The 17,444-nt window shown below is 40.1% G+C and overlaps 1 protein-coding gene across 2 annotated transcripts; it reads left to right on the forward strand.

Moving 5' to 3' along the window:
* The first annotated feature begins 2,067 nt into the window (after nt 1–2,067).
* On the forward strand, nt 2,068–16,615 carry LOC101422252 (zinc finger and SCAN domain-containing protein 26). Of its 2 annotated transcripts, none has more exons than XM_004474181.3 (4): nt 2,068–2,386; nt 8,458–8,943; nt 9,227–9,344; nt 13,174–16,615. In XM_004474181.3, the coding sequence occupies exons 2-4, from the start codon at nt 8,524–8,526 to the stop codon at nt 14,076–14,078; spliced, it is 1,443 nt and encodes a 480-aa protein (XP_004474238.2). In that variant the 5' UTR covers nt 2,068–2,386; nt 8,458–8,523; the 3' UTR covers nt 14,079–16,615. The 2 variants fall into 2 exon arrangements, with proteins under 2 accessions (XP_004474238.2, XP_004474239.2); XM_004474182.3 differs by having other exon boundaries at nt 2,085–5,254.
* Nucleotides 16,616–17,444: the final 829 nt, after the last annotated feature.

A 17,444-nucleotide genomic window follows, 5' to 3' on the forward strand; every position in this document is an offset into this window, starting at 1 on the left:
CCTCATACATGGGAAGCAGGTACTCAAACACTTGAGTTACATCTGCTCGCAGACGTATTTGTTTTTGCTGTAAAAAGAAAGTATCCATCTATTCCTATTTTATTTGGAGTTTTTCCTTCTAATCAGAAATGAATGTTGGATTTTATTAAATGACTTTTTCACATCTGTGGAGATAATCATGATTATTCTTTATTGATCTATTAGTATGATGACAAAGTAATATATTTCGCATTATTAAACAATGGGTTAAATTTATTAGATTCATTTGTAGGGGTTTTGATTGTTTAGAACAATCACTGGCCACATAATTTTCTATTTCAAAATTCAGAGTAATCAATGAACTCCTGATCTATAGAGAAGAGCAGAAAGCATCATTAAGAAAAGAGAGCTTTAAATCTTATGCTATAGTGTGGAAGCATGACTTGCAATGGCTTACCTCCACTGACAGTAGGGGAAAGGAAATTTTTATTCTGAATATGCTGTGAGTGGACCTGATGTTAACATATATGAAACCACTGTAGTTTACAAAAATTAGGATAGGGAAACGGACTTGGCCCATTGGTTAGGGCGTCCATCTACCACATGGGAGGTCTGTGGTCCTCGGGGCCTCCTTGACCCATGTGGAGCTGGCCCATGCGTAGTGCTGATGCGAGCAAGGTGCCACGCAGGGGTGTCCCCCGCATAGGGGAGCCCCATGCACAAGGAGTACACCCGGTAGGGAGAGCTGCTCAGCATGAAAGAAAGTGTAGCCTGCCCAAGAATGGTGCTGCACACACAGAGAGCTGACCAGCAAGATGATGCAACAAAAAGAAACATAGATTCCCGTGCAGCTGACAACAACAGAAGCAGACAAAGAAGAACTCGCAGACACAGAGAACAGACAATTGGAGCTGGGGGGTGGGGGGAACAGGATAATCCTGGAAAATGAAAATCTTATGTGAAAATTAGTTTGAGTAGTTAGCAATATGTAGTCTGTCCTGGTAAAAATGACATTTTGATTTATTCTCACCCTACATCCCAAAAGATACAGACTACTTAGACTAAAAATGTACACCTTGGGTTTAAAACAACTCTTCTTTTTAAACTACTTTAAGGATTTTCATTTTCACGGGATATCAACTTCAATGTCAGTAATCTCAGCCCTGATAACAAGAGTGACATTTAAGAAGTCAGCCATGGTAGGGAGTCTTGAGAGGTGGAGTAAATGAATTAGAATATATTTACTTCCTTTTATTTTTTAGTTAAATTTTCTCTGTTTATCCCTTATATAATTTTTGAAGAAAACTATATAAACCCTTCTTTAGAGATAAAAATATAGTATCAGATAAATGACTTCCTTTCAAGAAAGAAAACTTAACTTCTAGTTAGCAAAACATTTGTACTGACTGAATTTGTTAGCCTAAGAAGTTTTAAACATATTTAACTTTTATTTTAAGTATATATTTTGTGTGATCTATGTATTTTTTAAAAAAAGATAAAATATATATATTTTTTTTTTTCAAGCTTCTGACCAGGAGAAAAAGATAACTTTTCTTGTCATAATGAAACTTTTTTTTTTCCTGCTGTGTGATTTCAATGCTTAGAAACACTGCATGAATTACCTATGTCATAAAATAACTGTTAGTGTGGTAATTCATGATGTTCCAAAACTAGTATCAGCAGATTAATTAAACAGAAAAGTTTGTTCAGATTTTGTTGTTGTTGCCTTAAAGCTTTTAATCCAAACATGTCTTGCTTTTCAATTTACTTTTCAAAATACCTTGACATTTATTTTTGCTACTATTATGTATTTGACGACTTTTAATTGGGGGAAAATGGTAAAGTGTGTGTGTTTTATTTATGAAAATGCTGGTTGTTTGTGATGACACTAACTAGAAATGGCCACTTTTTACACAAATGTAATGAACTTCGGCCGTAAAACGTAAACACCTCAGTTTACACCGTTACGCCCCTCCCAGGCGCCCACTGGAGGCCTCGGCGTCTCACCCCTTCCTGCCAGGTTGAAGCAGAAAACCACCGAGCCGAGTCCTCCCGGCTTCCTAGAGCGGAGAGTGCGCCCGGGAACGCAGGGGGCGCGGCGCCGGGCTCTGACGAAAGCGTCGGGTTCTGCTCCGGGCGCCTGGCCTCGGCCCGGGCTGAGGTGGACGTGCACCGAGGGGCGGGCTCGAGGGCCTTAGGCCGCTCCTGCCCCCGGCCTCGGCTAGGGCCGAGGTGGACCTGCCGCTGGGTGGCTCCCGGCGGGCGCGGAGAAACCTTCGCCGAGACGGGCCGTCGGTCCCGGGGCCTATGGAAGGAGCGAAACTGGATCTATTAATGGGCTTAACGCAGACTCTCCTCTGCTGCGTGTTTTTCCTCGATTGAATGCAATTTTAAATAAGTATTCAAGGTAGGTGTCAATGAAAAGGTAGTGTTTGAGCAGAAATCTGAAGGAGGTGAAAAGACCCATGTGACTTTTGGGGGCACAAGCTTTCTAGGCAGAGGGAACTGCAGGTGCAGAAACCTTAAAGTGAAAATTTCCTTGGCATAGTCAAGAGACCAGAGTAGTTGAGGGGAATAAGTAAGGGTGAAATTGATAAGCGATGATATCGCAGAAACTGGAGGGCGTGTAGAATACATGGGCCTTGTACTGTATAAGAAATTTGGCCTTTTCTTGGAGTGAAAACGGTCAGTGGAAGGTTTTGAGCCAGGAAAAACATGATCTGACTTATGTTTTAAAGCATCTCTTAGGTGGGAACATGATGAGAATAAACTAGGGAAGCAAGAATGGAATCAGGGAAATTAGGAGACTGTTGCATGTAATTCAAGTGGGCCAGAAGGATGTCTTGGTTAGAATTGAAGAGATTATTGGTCCGCTTTGAGAGTACAGCCAACAGGGTTTGCTCATGGATCAAATGCGGCACATACGAATAAGAAGACACAGGTGAGTTAAACATTTTTGGCCTGTGGAGGGAAGAGCTATTGGAGGAAGGATCTGAGGTTAAGCTTGGGACCTTGTTTAAGTTCTTGAACTCTCCATGTCTCAGTTTCCTTAAGATGCAGGTAACAGCTGTGACGGCTTATTGTTTTTATTGTTATGCTGATATATGAAGTATGAGTGGGTGTTAATGAGAAGAAAATTGGAAGGTTGAAAAGTGTTCCAGGAGTAAGATGTGGAAGGACCCAGGAACAAGAAAGAATATTACAAGTCTGAGAAACTGAAAGTAGTTCATTAGATAATAAGAAATTTTTACACCATGTTAACTGGTTTGAACTTGATTCTAAGAAAAATGGCATGTGCTTAAATGTAATTTGCATGGCAGAGACGTATTCATATTTTCTCTTTAGAAAGATCACTGTCTGCAATGTGGAAAATAGATTGGTGAGTCAGAAAGACCCATTACAGTAGAAGATGGTCACAGAGGATGACAAGAATTTGAGAGAGATTTAGGCAGCACCATCAATAGAACTCGATGGATTGGTTGTGCAAGATATGAAAGGTGGGGCAGAGCAGTTTTCTGGCCCAAAATATTGGTGGGTGGAGGTCTAGCCAAAAACAGTTTATCATATTACTTATTTTATATCGTATTTGGCACATTTAATCACATAGTAATCAGCCATCGCTAACTTATTCAACACCATATACTTTATAATGAACATTTATTTTCTAGCTAATAATCGCTTTCTTGTACTTTTTTACTTTGATTAAGAATAGTAGTGGGGAGGGAGTGAGGTATATTGGAATCCCCTATTTTTCAGTGTAACACTTATGTAATCTAAAGCTTCTTTAAAAATAAAAAATATCATTAACAGAAGTCCCAGATATGAAACAGAGACCAACATTTATAACATAAATCGACAAGAAGCAATAGAAATTGTGAAGTAATCCAATTTCTACAGATCAAACAATTCCCTGTGTTTACAATAAAATTTTTTTATAATAAAAATACAGCAGGATTAGACTTTTTATTTTAAGTATCCCCCCCTTTTTTTTTTAGAAGGTACCAGGGATCAAACCTGGGACCTTGTACATAGGAAGCAGGTGCTCAACCACTTGAGCTATTAGTATATCCGCTACCCTTAAGTCCATTTTTTATGAAGAAAAAAATTATCACCTGGGAAGTGTTACTGTATGTAGGTTCAGAAGTACATAATAGCAAGATGTAGTTGAACTCTATCCAGGCATAGTCACTAATTGAAGGAGTTTGCCGCCCCCCCACACACACACATTGATTCAAAGGCATATATCAGCAGATGGCAGGATGATATTTCATTGCTCTTTAGAGTCACTTGAATAGTTACATTCAAGAATGCTAAATTCCTACACAACCAAGGGCCTGCTCCAAGGGAGGATGGTGGTGCCATATTTTGGGTTCATTTTTGTTATGTTGGGCTTCAGAGGCTTCTGAAGAGCGTCAAGGTACCAGATAGCCAGAAGGAAATGTAAGCCTGGCACTCTTGAGAGATCTGGGCTGCAAAATAAGAAAATCATTCAGCATAGAGACAGTAACTGAAGTCATAAGCACACCTCTCCTCTACCCCTTCCTAGCTTCTGGCCTATCTCTCTCCTAACATTCAATATCTTACTTTTTGTAGAGAGAATTTTTGCGCACTCTCCATTTTCTCATTTTCCCATGTCAGGCTGCTTTTCTCCCCATCCCTCTACTGAAATTGCTCTCTTAGAGGTCACCAAAGACCTCTGGTTTTGAATCAAGTGGCTTTGTCAGGTCTTAGATTAATTCACCTCCTATAGCATTTTCCACTTTTGAGCACTGCCTTATAAGTTCACTTATATGTCAATGAATTCCTGTTCTTCACAGTTATTTCATTTACCTTAAAATATCTCTGAAAGAGTGAACCCTAATGTAACTTATGGGCTATAGTTAATAATATAATTATAATAATGTTGTATTGATTGTAAACAAGGTACCACACTAATACTAAATATTAATAATAGGGAAAACTGTGGGGGGGGGGAGCGGTGGATATGGGGACTCTGTACTCCTGCATGATTTTTCTTTAAAACCTACAACTGCTCTAATAAAATTTATTTTTAAACTATTTGTGAATGACAAAGAAAAACAAAAATCTCTGTGAACTAAACGTTATTGTCATTTTACAAATGAGTAAACTAACAGAGAATAAGTAACTTGTCCCAGGTCACCAAGCTCATAAGTGAAAGAGCTGGATTGGAACCCAGGCCTGTCTGTGGCACAGGCTCTTTCCACCACTCCACTCTTAGAGAAATAGACCTTGCCTTCTGGATACTGCTGTCTTTGTAAGTATGTTCTCCTCTTTCTCTGGTTGCTCCTCCTTCCTTCTCTTCCTTACATGTGCTGTTTCTTAGCATTCTAGCTCCACATAGCCTTTTCCCAGCCATAACTAACTACCTACTATCCTCAATGTGCCAGGTTTTCCACCAGCTCTATGCTCAGACCATTCTGTCTGACTGCAAAATCCTTTCACCATTTCTTTGTCTGACTAACTTTCACTTGCTTTTTAAGACTCAGAAGGACTCACCTCCAGGAAGACCTGCTATTGGGAATTAGGTGCTTTATCTTTGTGCCCTGCTAGCACCCTGTGCATACCTTCCTTGTGGCACGCAGTACACTGATTGAAATTGCTTATTTACCTAAGATGTCTTGAAAGCAGAGAACTATTAGAGGCCAGGGAATTGTCTCTCATCTCTGTATTCCCAGCATCTAAGAGATCCTGGCAGCTAGTAGACAGTGTAAGTCAGATGAGTTATGCAGATCCTCACATTCTCTTAGTTAATTCTGTTGATTAGCTCTAATTAACATGTACGTTATACAGTCCTCATTATGCAAATTCTGCATTTGCAAATTCCCCTACCTGCTAAAATGTATTCATAACTCCTGAATCAGTATTGACATGGTTTTGCCATCATTTGTGGTTATGTGCAGAGGATAAAAAGCTTGAGTCCCGCTGCGCACGTTCCCACCTCTGATTGAATAAGGTGACACTCTCCTTATTTCAGCTCTCATACTAGGAACAGTTTTGTAGCATATTTAGTACCACATTTTTTTTGCTCGTCATTGGTGATTTTACTGTTTAAAATGGCCCCAAGTGAAGCCTTAAAGTGCTGTCTTGTGTCCCCAAGTACAAGAAGGCTGTGGGTGCCTTCAGAGAAATACAGGTTATGTGAGCTTTTTTAGGACATGAATTATAGTACCCTGGGCCATGAATTCAATGTTAATGAATCAACAATATATATCAAATAAGGTGTCTAAATAAAAACACACGTAAAACAAGATTTTTTTTTTTAAGACTTATTATTTATTTCTCTCGCCTTCCCCCCCACCCTGGTTGTCTGTTCTTTGTGTCCATTTGCTGCATCTTCTTTGTCCGTTTCTGTTGTTGTCAGCGGCACGAGAATCCTTGTCCCTTTTTGTTGCGTCGTCTTCTTGGGTCAGCTCTCCGTGTGTGCGGTGCCATTCCTGGGCAGGCTGCACTTTCTTTCGCGCTGGGCGGCTCTCCTTAACGGGGCGCACTCCTTGCGCGTGGGGCTCCCCTACGCGGGGGACACGCCTGCGTGGCAGGGCACTCCTTGCGCGCATCAGCACAGCAAATGGGCCAGCTGCACAAGGGTCAAGGAGGCCCGGGGTTTGAACTGCAGACTGCCCATGTGGTAGATGGACGCCCTAACCACTGGGCCAAGTCCGCCGCCAAGATTATGTATTGATTGGTTGATGAAAATGTGACCAGAGGGTCACAGGAACATAACCCTGTATTTCCCCTACGAGAAATGGTTCTCTTTTGGATAATTCATTGTTCACAGTGACTTTACAGACTGCAAACATTGTAAATAATGAGAATTGGCTACATTTATTTTGAGTGTTTGTGTCTTTTCCCCCCCCACAACTTTTTGAGAATATTGAAACGTACAGAATTGTTGAAATACTATAATTAACGTCTATATACCCCTCTTTTAGGAACTGTTGTGAATTTCCTGCTGTATTTGTACACTTTCTCCACACACCTGCACATTCTTTTTTTTTCCCTGAAACATTTGAAGATAAGTTTTAGCATGCATCTCTTGAGAATAAGAATATTCTCATACAGGGATCAGCAGGCTTTTTCTATAAAAGTCCAGATAGTAAAATTTTTTGGATTTGCCTGATCTCTGTGCACATACTGAACTTTGCCATTGCAGTGCAAAAGCAAACATGGACAGTATGTAGACAAAAGGATGTAGCTGTGCGTCAGTAAAACTTGATGTACAAAAATGGGCTTTTGGGAAGCGAATTTGGCTCAATGGATAAAGTGTCTGCCTACCACATAGGCGGTCCAGGGTTCAAACCCAGGGCCTCCTGACCCGTGTGATGAGCTGGCCCATGCGGGGTGCTAATGCGCTCAAGGAGTGCCGTGTCATACAAGGGTGTTGCCCATGTAGGGGAGCCCCACGCGCAAGGAGTGTATCCTGTAGAGAGCTGCCCAGTGTGAAAAATGTGCAGCCTGCCCAGGGGTGGTGCTGCACACAGGGAGAGCTGATTCAGCAAGATGACACAACAAAAAGAGACACAGATTCCCAGTGCCGCTGACAAGAATACAAGCAGACATGGAAGAGCACACAGCAAATGGACACAGAGAGCAGACAACTGGGGGAGGGGAGATGGGAAAGGGGAGAGAAATAAAAAATCTTAAAAAAAAAAAAATGGACTTTCAGCTGTATTTGGCCTCCTGAGCTATAGTTTGCCAAATCATTCATATTCGTAATTGCCTAATTAAAAAAAAAAGATGATTTCACAATTTGCATTTAGTTGTCTCTTTAATCTAGGACAGTGTCCTCCCTACATCATCTCTTTATTTTTGTGAAATTACTGGTTTTGAAGAGTCCATGCCTTTTATAGAATGCGCGGCATTCTGGATTTATCCAAAAGCTTCCTCATTATTCAACTCATGTTAAGCATTTTTGTGAAAATGCTGCATAGGTGATGAGGCACATGATGTCCAGTTCCTAAGTTTGATTGTTTGGCAAAGTTTGAGACTGGCCAGAAAATTCCATTTTTTCCTTTTGCAATTAGTTAAGAAATCAGTATGGTGACATTCTTTTTTTTACACTTTTTTTACTAAAGTTAATAGATCACAACATTACATTAAAAAACATAAAAAGAAACATAAAACACATAAGAGGCTTGGTGACGTTTTGATACTGCAAACATGTCTTGCACCCCCCAACTCCTTTCACCCAGTGGTTTTAGCAACCATTTGTGGTCCTTGACTGGATCATTTATTTCATTGAGGATTATGAAATGGTGATTTTGTAAATTATTGTTCCTTCTACTTTAGTTGGCAATCTTCTATAAAAAAAACTTTTGTCATTTTTATATGTACCTTTTTAAGGAATGGTTGTTTAGAAGAGGAAAACTAGGATAGTAGCTATCGGAAATGCATACAATAATGCTATTGTTCTTATTACTATTATTGCTGTTTCTGTAATTCTTATTATTATATTTTTAGGAGTACCCTTGAGGAAACAGTCCAAAGAAAGTTATCTAAAACAGCGACAGCCGTCTAAAGCTGGAGATGGCGACAGTATTCGTGAATGCACAGTCCTTGGCTCCCCTGAATCTGAAGAAGGAGGGCCTTCGGGTAGTGAGGGAGGATCACTGCTCTACTTGGGAACAGGAGTTCAAGCTGCAACAAAAAAGCAGAGTCCTGAGGCAGGAGATGTTGTGCCAGCAATTCAGGCAGTTACGCTATGAAGAGACCACGGGACCTCAAGAGGCACTGAGTCGGCTCAGAGAACTTTGCCGGCAGTGGCTGCGGCCCGATATCCACACCAAGGAGCAGATGCTGGAGCTGCTGGTGCTGGAGCAGTTCCTGGCCATCCTGCCCAAGGAGCTGCAGGCCCCGGTGCGAGAGCAGCATCCGGAGAGCGGGGAGGACATAGTCATTGTACTGAAGGACTTGGAGCCAGAGCTTGGAGAGACAGGCCCAGAGGTGGTAAGGCTCAGGCTTGCTCTTTCACATAAACACAGGAAGTGAGACCTCTGGCCAGTGGAGAAGAATTGCTCAACTTAGTTTCTTTCCAGTCTGGCCGTTCATTTCTGTTGCTCTCTTTTCAAAGCTATCTGTTTTCTGCTGGGAGGAAACTGAGTGAGTTCCAGATTTTTCATCCCCTTTTCTTTGCCTCTCTAGTGTTTCTCTTTGTTCTCTTTTCTAACATGGAAGTGTTTTTCTGAACAGCAGCTCCTGCCTAAGCCCACCTATACCTAATTGTCCCTAGGACCCAAAGCAGGCAAAGAAACCTAAAATGCTTCTGGAGGAGATGGCCTCTCTGAAAGCAGTGCAGGAGCAGCAGGTCCAGCCCAAGTGTGAAGTTCCAAAACCTGAAAAAGAGAAGGGTAAGAAACAGATTGCATCTTCTTGTGTGTACGGTGTGGTGGACAGTGCATTTCTCTCTTGAGACCCTACTCAGAACCCTTGATGTTTTTTGTTTTTGTTTGGAATCAGGTTTATTGAAGTTTAATTTACATACAGTAAAGTTGACCCTTTCTAAGTGTACATGCAGTCATATAATCACTACCACAATCAAGATATAAAAGATTTCTCTCACCCAAGCATTTCCCTTGTACCTCTCCCTTGGTGTTTTTATTTTATTAAAAACAAAGTCCTCTCCTATCTAGACCTTCACTTTACTCTTTTCCCCCTTACTGTAGAGATGAGCTTTTAAAAGTAGTGCTAGTTTCTCACAGAAGGCAAAGGATCCCAGCCACAGTCTTCGTTATTCATTTTTTTCTTATCTCCTTAAAATTATTGTAAATGGCTACAGTCTTTTATTTTTAAATGTCACCTGGATTTTTCCCCTCTACTATATTTTCTTTGTTACTGAAATATCTAATTTCTGTCCCATAATTTTTTCTTTTCCTCCTTCTAGTTTGATATAGCCCTGCTGCTCCTTTTTTGTTTTACTGTCGTCTTAGTACTCCCATTGACATTAAACTTAACTTCCTTTTCATTCTCTGTCATTTAAACACAAATTCAGTAATGTTGCTTCCATGCTTAAAATCCTTAAGTGAGCTGGATGGATATTTGAAGAATTCTATAAGAGGAAGCAAAAAATGAAAATGAGAAAAAAAATACACCACCTTCTCATCGCCATTAATGAAGGTCACATAGCGTGCGCTTGTATCGGCTATCTACTCCGCTTCACGTTCACTAGGGTAACCAGTTTGTCAAGACTTCAAACATCCTGGGAAACCCTCCCCTCCAGGCAGATGAGTCACCTGTTTCCCACCTGCTCAAACTGTGTTCCCATCATGCTGAGCTACATTCCATTTCCCATGTGCTCCCTGTTTCTTCCGAGTCTCTGCTGCTTTGTTTCTTCTATCCGGAACACTTTTTCCTCGTGCTCCCTGATTAATTTCTATTCATCCTTCAGGGCCTATCTTAGATACCACTTTCTCTATCTTTCCCCAAGACCCTCAAGTCTGGGTTAGTTTCCCCACCTATGTTCCTAGAGCCCCAAGATTTCTCCTAACATAGAACTGATCACATTTTATTATAGTTGCTGGTTTACTTCCTTTTTCACCCACCAGACTTTACCTCCTCTTTTCTCCCAGCAAGGACTTTGTTTGGTTTCCTCAGGACAGCCTAGAATAGATACCCAATAAATGCCTATTTGATAAATGGCTGATTTTATGTCTGAAGCTGTCCTTTACCTACTGCTATTTCCCTGTTGAATTTCCATGTCTACTTCAAAGGTTACCTTCTGGGTAAAGTAGCTTGAAAGAGAAAGGCCTACCTTCTCTGAATAATCTTTCAGAAATGAATTAAAAACATGTCATCAATGATGAGTGTATGTTTTAAAAATGAAAAGCAAATGTAATGGGAGTGTATTTTTGAAAATCCTTATCTTTTGGATCTGTGAAAAATGGTGTTTTATATTCAGAGTTTCAGACTGCCCCTCCCCTTTTTGTTTTATAAGTCATTGCTGGAAAAGAATCTCTTATTCCCTCTCCCTTATCTCTCATTTCTTCCCTTATGAGGCTACTTTGTTCTCTTGAAAAGGACCTTTATATACAATGCATTGTTTACATTGTTTAATTGCCCCCACTCTGGCCCCCATCTGCTATAAACCTCTCTCCTTTTTAATTATCTACTGCCTTGACCTTGCTCACACTGACTTACCCTTATTCCTTTGTTAGTTGTGCTACTTAGGATTTCCCTCTTCTATTTTCTCTATCCATATCCCCTTTCACTCACTCATCCTGACTTTGCATCCCTATTTCTATGCTGCCTGACCTTAAAAGACTCTTCCCCATTTACCCATCCCTCTCCCTTCTGCGTGTGTCTGAACTTAGATTTTTCTTCATCTTCATTTAATTTCCCTTAGGACACAGACCATTTTATTCAGCAAACGTTTGTTTAGCATCTGATATATACTAGATACTGTGCTAGACAAAACAAATCCTGCTCTGCATGTACTCACAGTTTTTTTTTTAAAGATTTCTTTTTTATTTATTTCTCTCCCCTTCCCCTCGTCCCCCACCCCCCAGTTATCTGCTGTGTCCATTTGCTGTGTGTTCTTCTGTGTCCGCTTGTATTTTTGTCAGCAGCACCCAGAATCTGTGTCTTGTTTTTGTTGTGTCATCTTGCTGCATCAGCTCTCTGTGTGTGTGGCACCATTCCTGGGCAGGCTGCACTTTTTTCACACTGGGCGGCTCTCCTTATGGGGCACACTCCTTGCACGTGGGGCTCCCCTACACAGGGGACACCCCTGTGTGGCAGGGCATCCTTGCGCGCATCAGCACTGCACATGGGCCAGCTCCACATGGGTCAAGGAGGCCCTGGGTTTGAACCTTGGACCTCCCATGTGGTAGGCAGATGCCCCTATTCGTTGGGCCAAATCCACTTCCCTCACTTACAGTCTCTTAAGGCATTGGGAGATGTGGGGCAACAGACATGAATGAATACAGATTATAGCACTGTAATATAATAGCTCTGTTGGAACATACAGGAAAGTAGCTACTACTGTCTGAGGAGGTCAATAGAAGCCAAGGCATTTTCATGAACTTCAAGTTACCCTCAAGGTCTCGTGGTCCTGTGCTTTTCGTTTATTGATGAAGACACTGATCTCAGAGGCGTTGTTTACCTTGCTAAGATTACATAGCTATAGTCAGTGACAAAATTAGCATCATGTCTACATTTTTTCATTTTCAGTTAAAATGTTATCTCTCTGCCATCCCTTTCTTATTGGTCCCAGTCCTTAATTGACCTAGCTTTTTTTACTTTCCATGTGACAAACCATTTTCAAGAATGTACAGCCATGCCCTTTTAAGATGCTTTGTTTGCTTACTTGCTAGCTTCTGTGTAGTGTGCATGCATGCATCACATGCTAAAAGGCAGCCTTTGTTAAAAATTTCTTGTGTATCATTACTTATTTATTTTATACATGCACAAGCATACTTACTTTTATTTTTATAAGTAAACTTTATTTCAACTTCAAAAAATAAAATAACAGACTAAAAGGCAATCTTAACGAATTATGGAAGCATTACTCTAAAAAATTCTCACTAGCCACATTTATCTCATTTAATCTTAAAAACAAACTCAGTTGTTTCTCCAGTAGTTGGACAGATACATATATGAGCAGAGATTGCTTAAATGATATGACCAAGATCTCCTTATTAATGGAGAAAAAGAAGAAAAAAAATATTAATCATATTAGTCATATTCATATCACAGAAAACAAACCCCATATTCTTTTTTCACCTTTAGCATTGATATAGTTTTTTTTTGCCTTTGCTACAAAAATATTACAATATTACTGTTAACTATAGTCTATAAGTTACATTAGTTGTATTTTTCCTATGTATCACCACATTCTTAACATGTTGTAGTAGAATATGCTTGTATTTATATTATTAACCACTGTCCTCATCTATGACCAAAATCATTGTTATGCAGTTCCTAGATTATCCTCTAGCTGTCTTTCTATTAACATTAACCTCCCTAGACTACCCCTTTCATCCACAATCACATTTGTAAATCAACAGTGTTTGTTATACTCATTATAATGTGGTACCATCAACTCCATCCATTATCACATATTTACAATTAGTAAACATACTTTTCACACATGCTTGATTGAACTTTTTCCCTCCTAGTTGCAGATTGCTTTCCCTGAGCATAAAAGAACAAGTGATTGATTTTATTTATTTAATGTTTCAGGTGAGGAGACAAGGATTGAGAATAGGAAGCTGGCTATAGAGACAGACTCTTGTGGATCATTGGAATCATCTGGAAAATTATCTGAACCCATAGAAGCTCATTATGAGGATACTAACTTGAAAAGCCAGCAGGCCAAGCCCAACAAGAAGACTGACTATAAATGTTCAGAATGTGGGGAGAGATTTATGCATCACTCAGATCTGATTAAACATGATGATGTGCACATGGGAGAAAAGCTCTGTGAATCCGAATTATGTCAGGGTTCTAGTCTTACTGGACATCAGAAAATTTGCTCTGGAGAGAAAGGTCATCAGTGTTACGAGTGTGGGAAAGCCTTTCGGAGGAGTTCACACCTTGTCAGACATCAGAAAATCCATCTTGGTGAGAAGCCTTATCAGTGCAAGGAGTGTGGGAAGGTCTTTAGTCAGAATGCTGGCCTTTTAGAACATCTTAGAATCCATTCTGGAGAGAAACCTTATCTATGTATCCACTGTGGAAAGAACTTCAGGCGTAGCTCTCACCTTAATCGACACCAGAGAGTCCACAGTCAGGAGGAGCCCTGCGAGTGCAAGGAGTGTGGAAAAACCTTTAGTCAGGCCCTGCTCCTCACTCACCACCAGAGAATCCACAGCCATGCGAAGAGCCATCAGTGTAGTGAGTGTGGCAAAGCCTTCAGTTTGACCTCAGACCTTGTTCGACATCACAGGATCCACACAGGAGAAAAACCTTTCAAGTGTAACGTTTGCCAGAAAGCCTTCCGACTAAACTCACACCTCACTCAGCATGTGAGGATCCACAATGAAGAAAAATCCTATGAGTGTGTTCAGTGTGGAGAAGCCTTTAGGCAGAGATCCGGTCTTTCTCAACATCAGAGAAATCACCACAAAAATAAATTGGCTTCGTGAAGTGTCCTGTTGTTATGGGACATCGGGGAGGTTGCACTGCCAAGCAAACAGCACTTTGGGAAAAGTCACAATAGTCAACTCTGGCATCAGAAACTTCTTGGGAGCCGGGTTGGAGGCAGTCTACCTCTATTCCCTGTCCTTTTGTTTTCCTTGAGTCAGCTTTGGACCACAATAATTTGATCCCAGATGGCACTGTGGGATCAAACTTAAATAGCATTCTTTATTGCAGGACTCCTCAGAGCCTTTAACATGGTAAATAAGTATTATACTCTCCAAATAGTAGAGACCCTCATGACTGAGTGAAGGCTTATGGAATCAAGTGTCCATAGAATTACAGATTTAAGCAGAACAAGGACAGGTTGATATATTTTGCATATGCTGTAGCAACAGACTTGTATAAAATATTAAACTAGTGATGTTTGGAAATAATATCGCTCAAAGGTATACTAAAGTAAAGTTTAATGGTAACCATTTTTCCCTACTGGCATTGTTCTCACCCATAGGCTCTCCCAATCAGTGAGAGTATTTTGGAAAATAAACATAATTTTTTGCTGGTTTGCTATAGATCTTGACCTCAGAGTCAGTTTAATATAATTTTACATTTCCCACCCCCATCCCTGACACATTACCTCATTGATTCAAGTTATAAATCAAGTCTTTACTTAGACTGGTAGGAAGTTCATGAGTCATTTGACTGAGTTGTGCTGAGTTAATCCCAAGTAGCAACTGTCTAACTTGATAACCCTAGTGCCCATAAAGTGGCTGGTGCATCAACACTATTCAATAAATGTCTCGTGAAAGAAATTATACTTTTTTTTTCTTTAATATTTATTATACAATCTTAAATGTAGCTTGTCCTGGAATTCTTTGAAAGTCAAACAATTGAGACAGATTAGAGGAGATCAAGACCTTTGTATTGTGAATTCCAAAACGTCATGATAATCAGTATTAAGCTTAGGGGAGTCCACTCTGGAGCACAGCACCAGGATGATAAACATCACTGAGTGGTCGTGGTGGTGTAGGTGTCCTACTGTCTGGAGAAGGCATCTTAGTCTGCCCTGGGCATGGGCAGATTGGTGAACTCGTGTGTGGAATAGGACTAAGTTCAGCTGCATATGATATCTGAGTGTCAGACATGCCCCCAGCAGTGAGCCAGTGGAGAGCATGTCCTTGGCCAGCAGGGAGCTGGGCTAATTGAAAGAGGTTGGGGACATCCGGCTTATGTGTGACAATTTCAAACTGCCAGCGAAAGCTAGCTTGGTCTCCATGGGGGTTGTTGAGGCTCTTAGCCAAACTGGCCAGTTCACTTTGAGTCCATGGTGCATACATATAATGGGGCACTTCTTTAAATTTATTTTCTTCATCCCAGACAGTGCAGGATTTGATTTTAAAGGAACTGAGGAACAGGGTTGGGGCAAGGAGGGTTAACTTAGGGAAGGAAAGACGTAGGGAAATGATCAAGGTTAGGCAAGGGGGGATAAAGGGGTTCTAGAAGTGTTTGGCATGAAATCTAAGCCACAGATTTTACTTTCTCTTTTCACAGAGGTCTCACATTTCTGCTTTAAAATCTCTACAAGTCTGTAGGTTTCTATCTTAAGGTCTTTTACAAGATGATTAATTTCAGTTTTAAGGTCCTTCATTTTCTCTTTAATAGATTCTAATTGGCCTCTGTGTTCACACCTACTGGCTTCTAAAAGTTATTTCCTAAATGCATCCCACTTGGGGAGCTTAGTGGAGTGGAACCTTTTGATGAATAGTTCAGCTTTTCCCTAAGATAATTAAATTTGGAATGATCAAAACATCCCCACTGAGGATGGGTAAATTTGGGGTCATCAGAGGTTAATTTTGTCCATTTACCTAGAAAAGAACAAAAATTGGGCCTAAAATTAGAGGGCATAAAATGAGTGGCCATCCTTTGTGGAGGCCTTTCTCAAAAACTGACTGACTGACTTTCCCCTAGCAACAGTAGAGAAATAGTAAGGTAACAGAAGAGAATTCTCTTACCTTTGGTCGTAAACGAGTTATGACATAGGGTCCGACCAGACTTTAGTGCAACAAACAGATTTTGACCTCATCTTCAATGTGGAGGGAGTTCAAAGACCTAAGGGGTTAGCGGAGTAAGCCAGGTGATAAAAATTGAGAATGGAATGCAAAAGATTCCTGCAGATACTGTGCTCTTCTCTGAGGTGTCAGAGACATCAACCTGGTGCCATCTTCAGGTCCCACTTCTGACACCAAGAACTGTTGGGCTGAAAATAGACTTAAAAAGAGGGTGCAGAATATAAATGATACAAAGACAATAATAATAGGGTTGGTTGGGGGAAAATACTTTGGTTTGTAGTAATATTTTGACAATGCTCTGTAATCATTAGTTAAAAAGGTTTAACAACAATGCAAGTTATTGGTGGTAGGGTGAGTTATGACAGCCCTGTATGATGTTATATATGTTTGTTTTGTAAGTTCACAACTATTATTATACACTTATTGTTTATGTATTTTTATGTATGAGTGATACACTTCAATAAATTGATTTTTTTTTTTAAATGACTTGACACAGAGTTGCCACAAACTTTCAAATATTAAAAAATGTAATGTCTGCAAAGTGCAGTAAAGTGAAGCACAATAAAATAAGGTATGCCTGTATTAGGCATTGGGAAGTTCAGTTCTGGGCTTGGTGAAAAAAAAAAAAAAAGGTACAGAGTAAGTTTATTGAGCTGAAGTTCCATTAATGCAGGAGTAGCATTAATGAGAAGAAAGGTTTCTTCTCAAAAGGATGCTTATATGGCTGCTTGAAAGTGCTTTAATGCAAGCTCTACAGAGCCCTTCAGCTCAAATCTTTCCCCAAAAGCCTACAGAGTTTAGGGTTTTTATGGTTTCAAACATGGGTAGTTGCAGTTACAATAACAAATAACTAAGCTAATATAACCATGACATAACAAGTTTAACTGCTGTAGTCAGCAGTTACAGAACAAAGGGCAAATATAACAGGTCCCTATTAAGGTTTTGCTTGCAGTATAAGAAGTTACTCTAGACACTCTAAATGGTAAATTAAAAATCCATCAAAAAAAAAAAAATCGATCCAGAGGACAGGAACTCAGGAAAAATGAAGTATATTTCAACAATATTCTTTACTCACCAGGTATTTCTGTTTGGGAACTATCCTGTAATACCCAAATATAGAGTGGAATGGGAAGTTTTTTTGTGTCCCTATTACTTATTCTGTTTCAAAAAACTGGTGAATTTATTTTATAGTTTGCCACTGTAAAAGTAGTTACGGGAAAAATAGAAAATAGGGTGGGGAATCACCCTTAGTCCCATCTCTGAAAAATAATCACTATTAACATTTGTGTATGTTTGTGTGTTTGT

This window comes from Dasypus novemcinctus, chromosome 22, assembly GCF_030445035.2.
Source record: "Dasypus novemcinctus isolate mDasNov1 chromosome 22, mDasNov1.1.hap2, whole genome shotgun sequence".
Classification (NCBI taxonomy): Eukaryota; Metazoa; Chordata; class Mammalia; order Cingulata; family Dasypodidae; genus Dasypus; species Dasypus novemcinctus.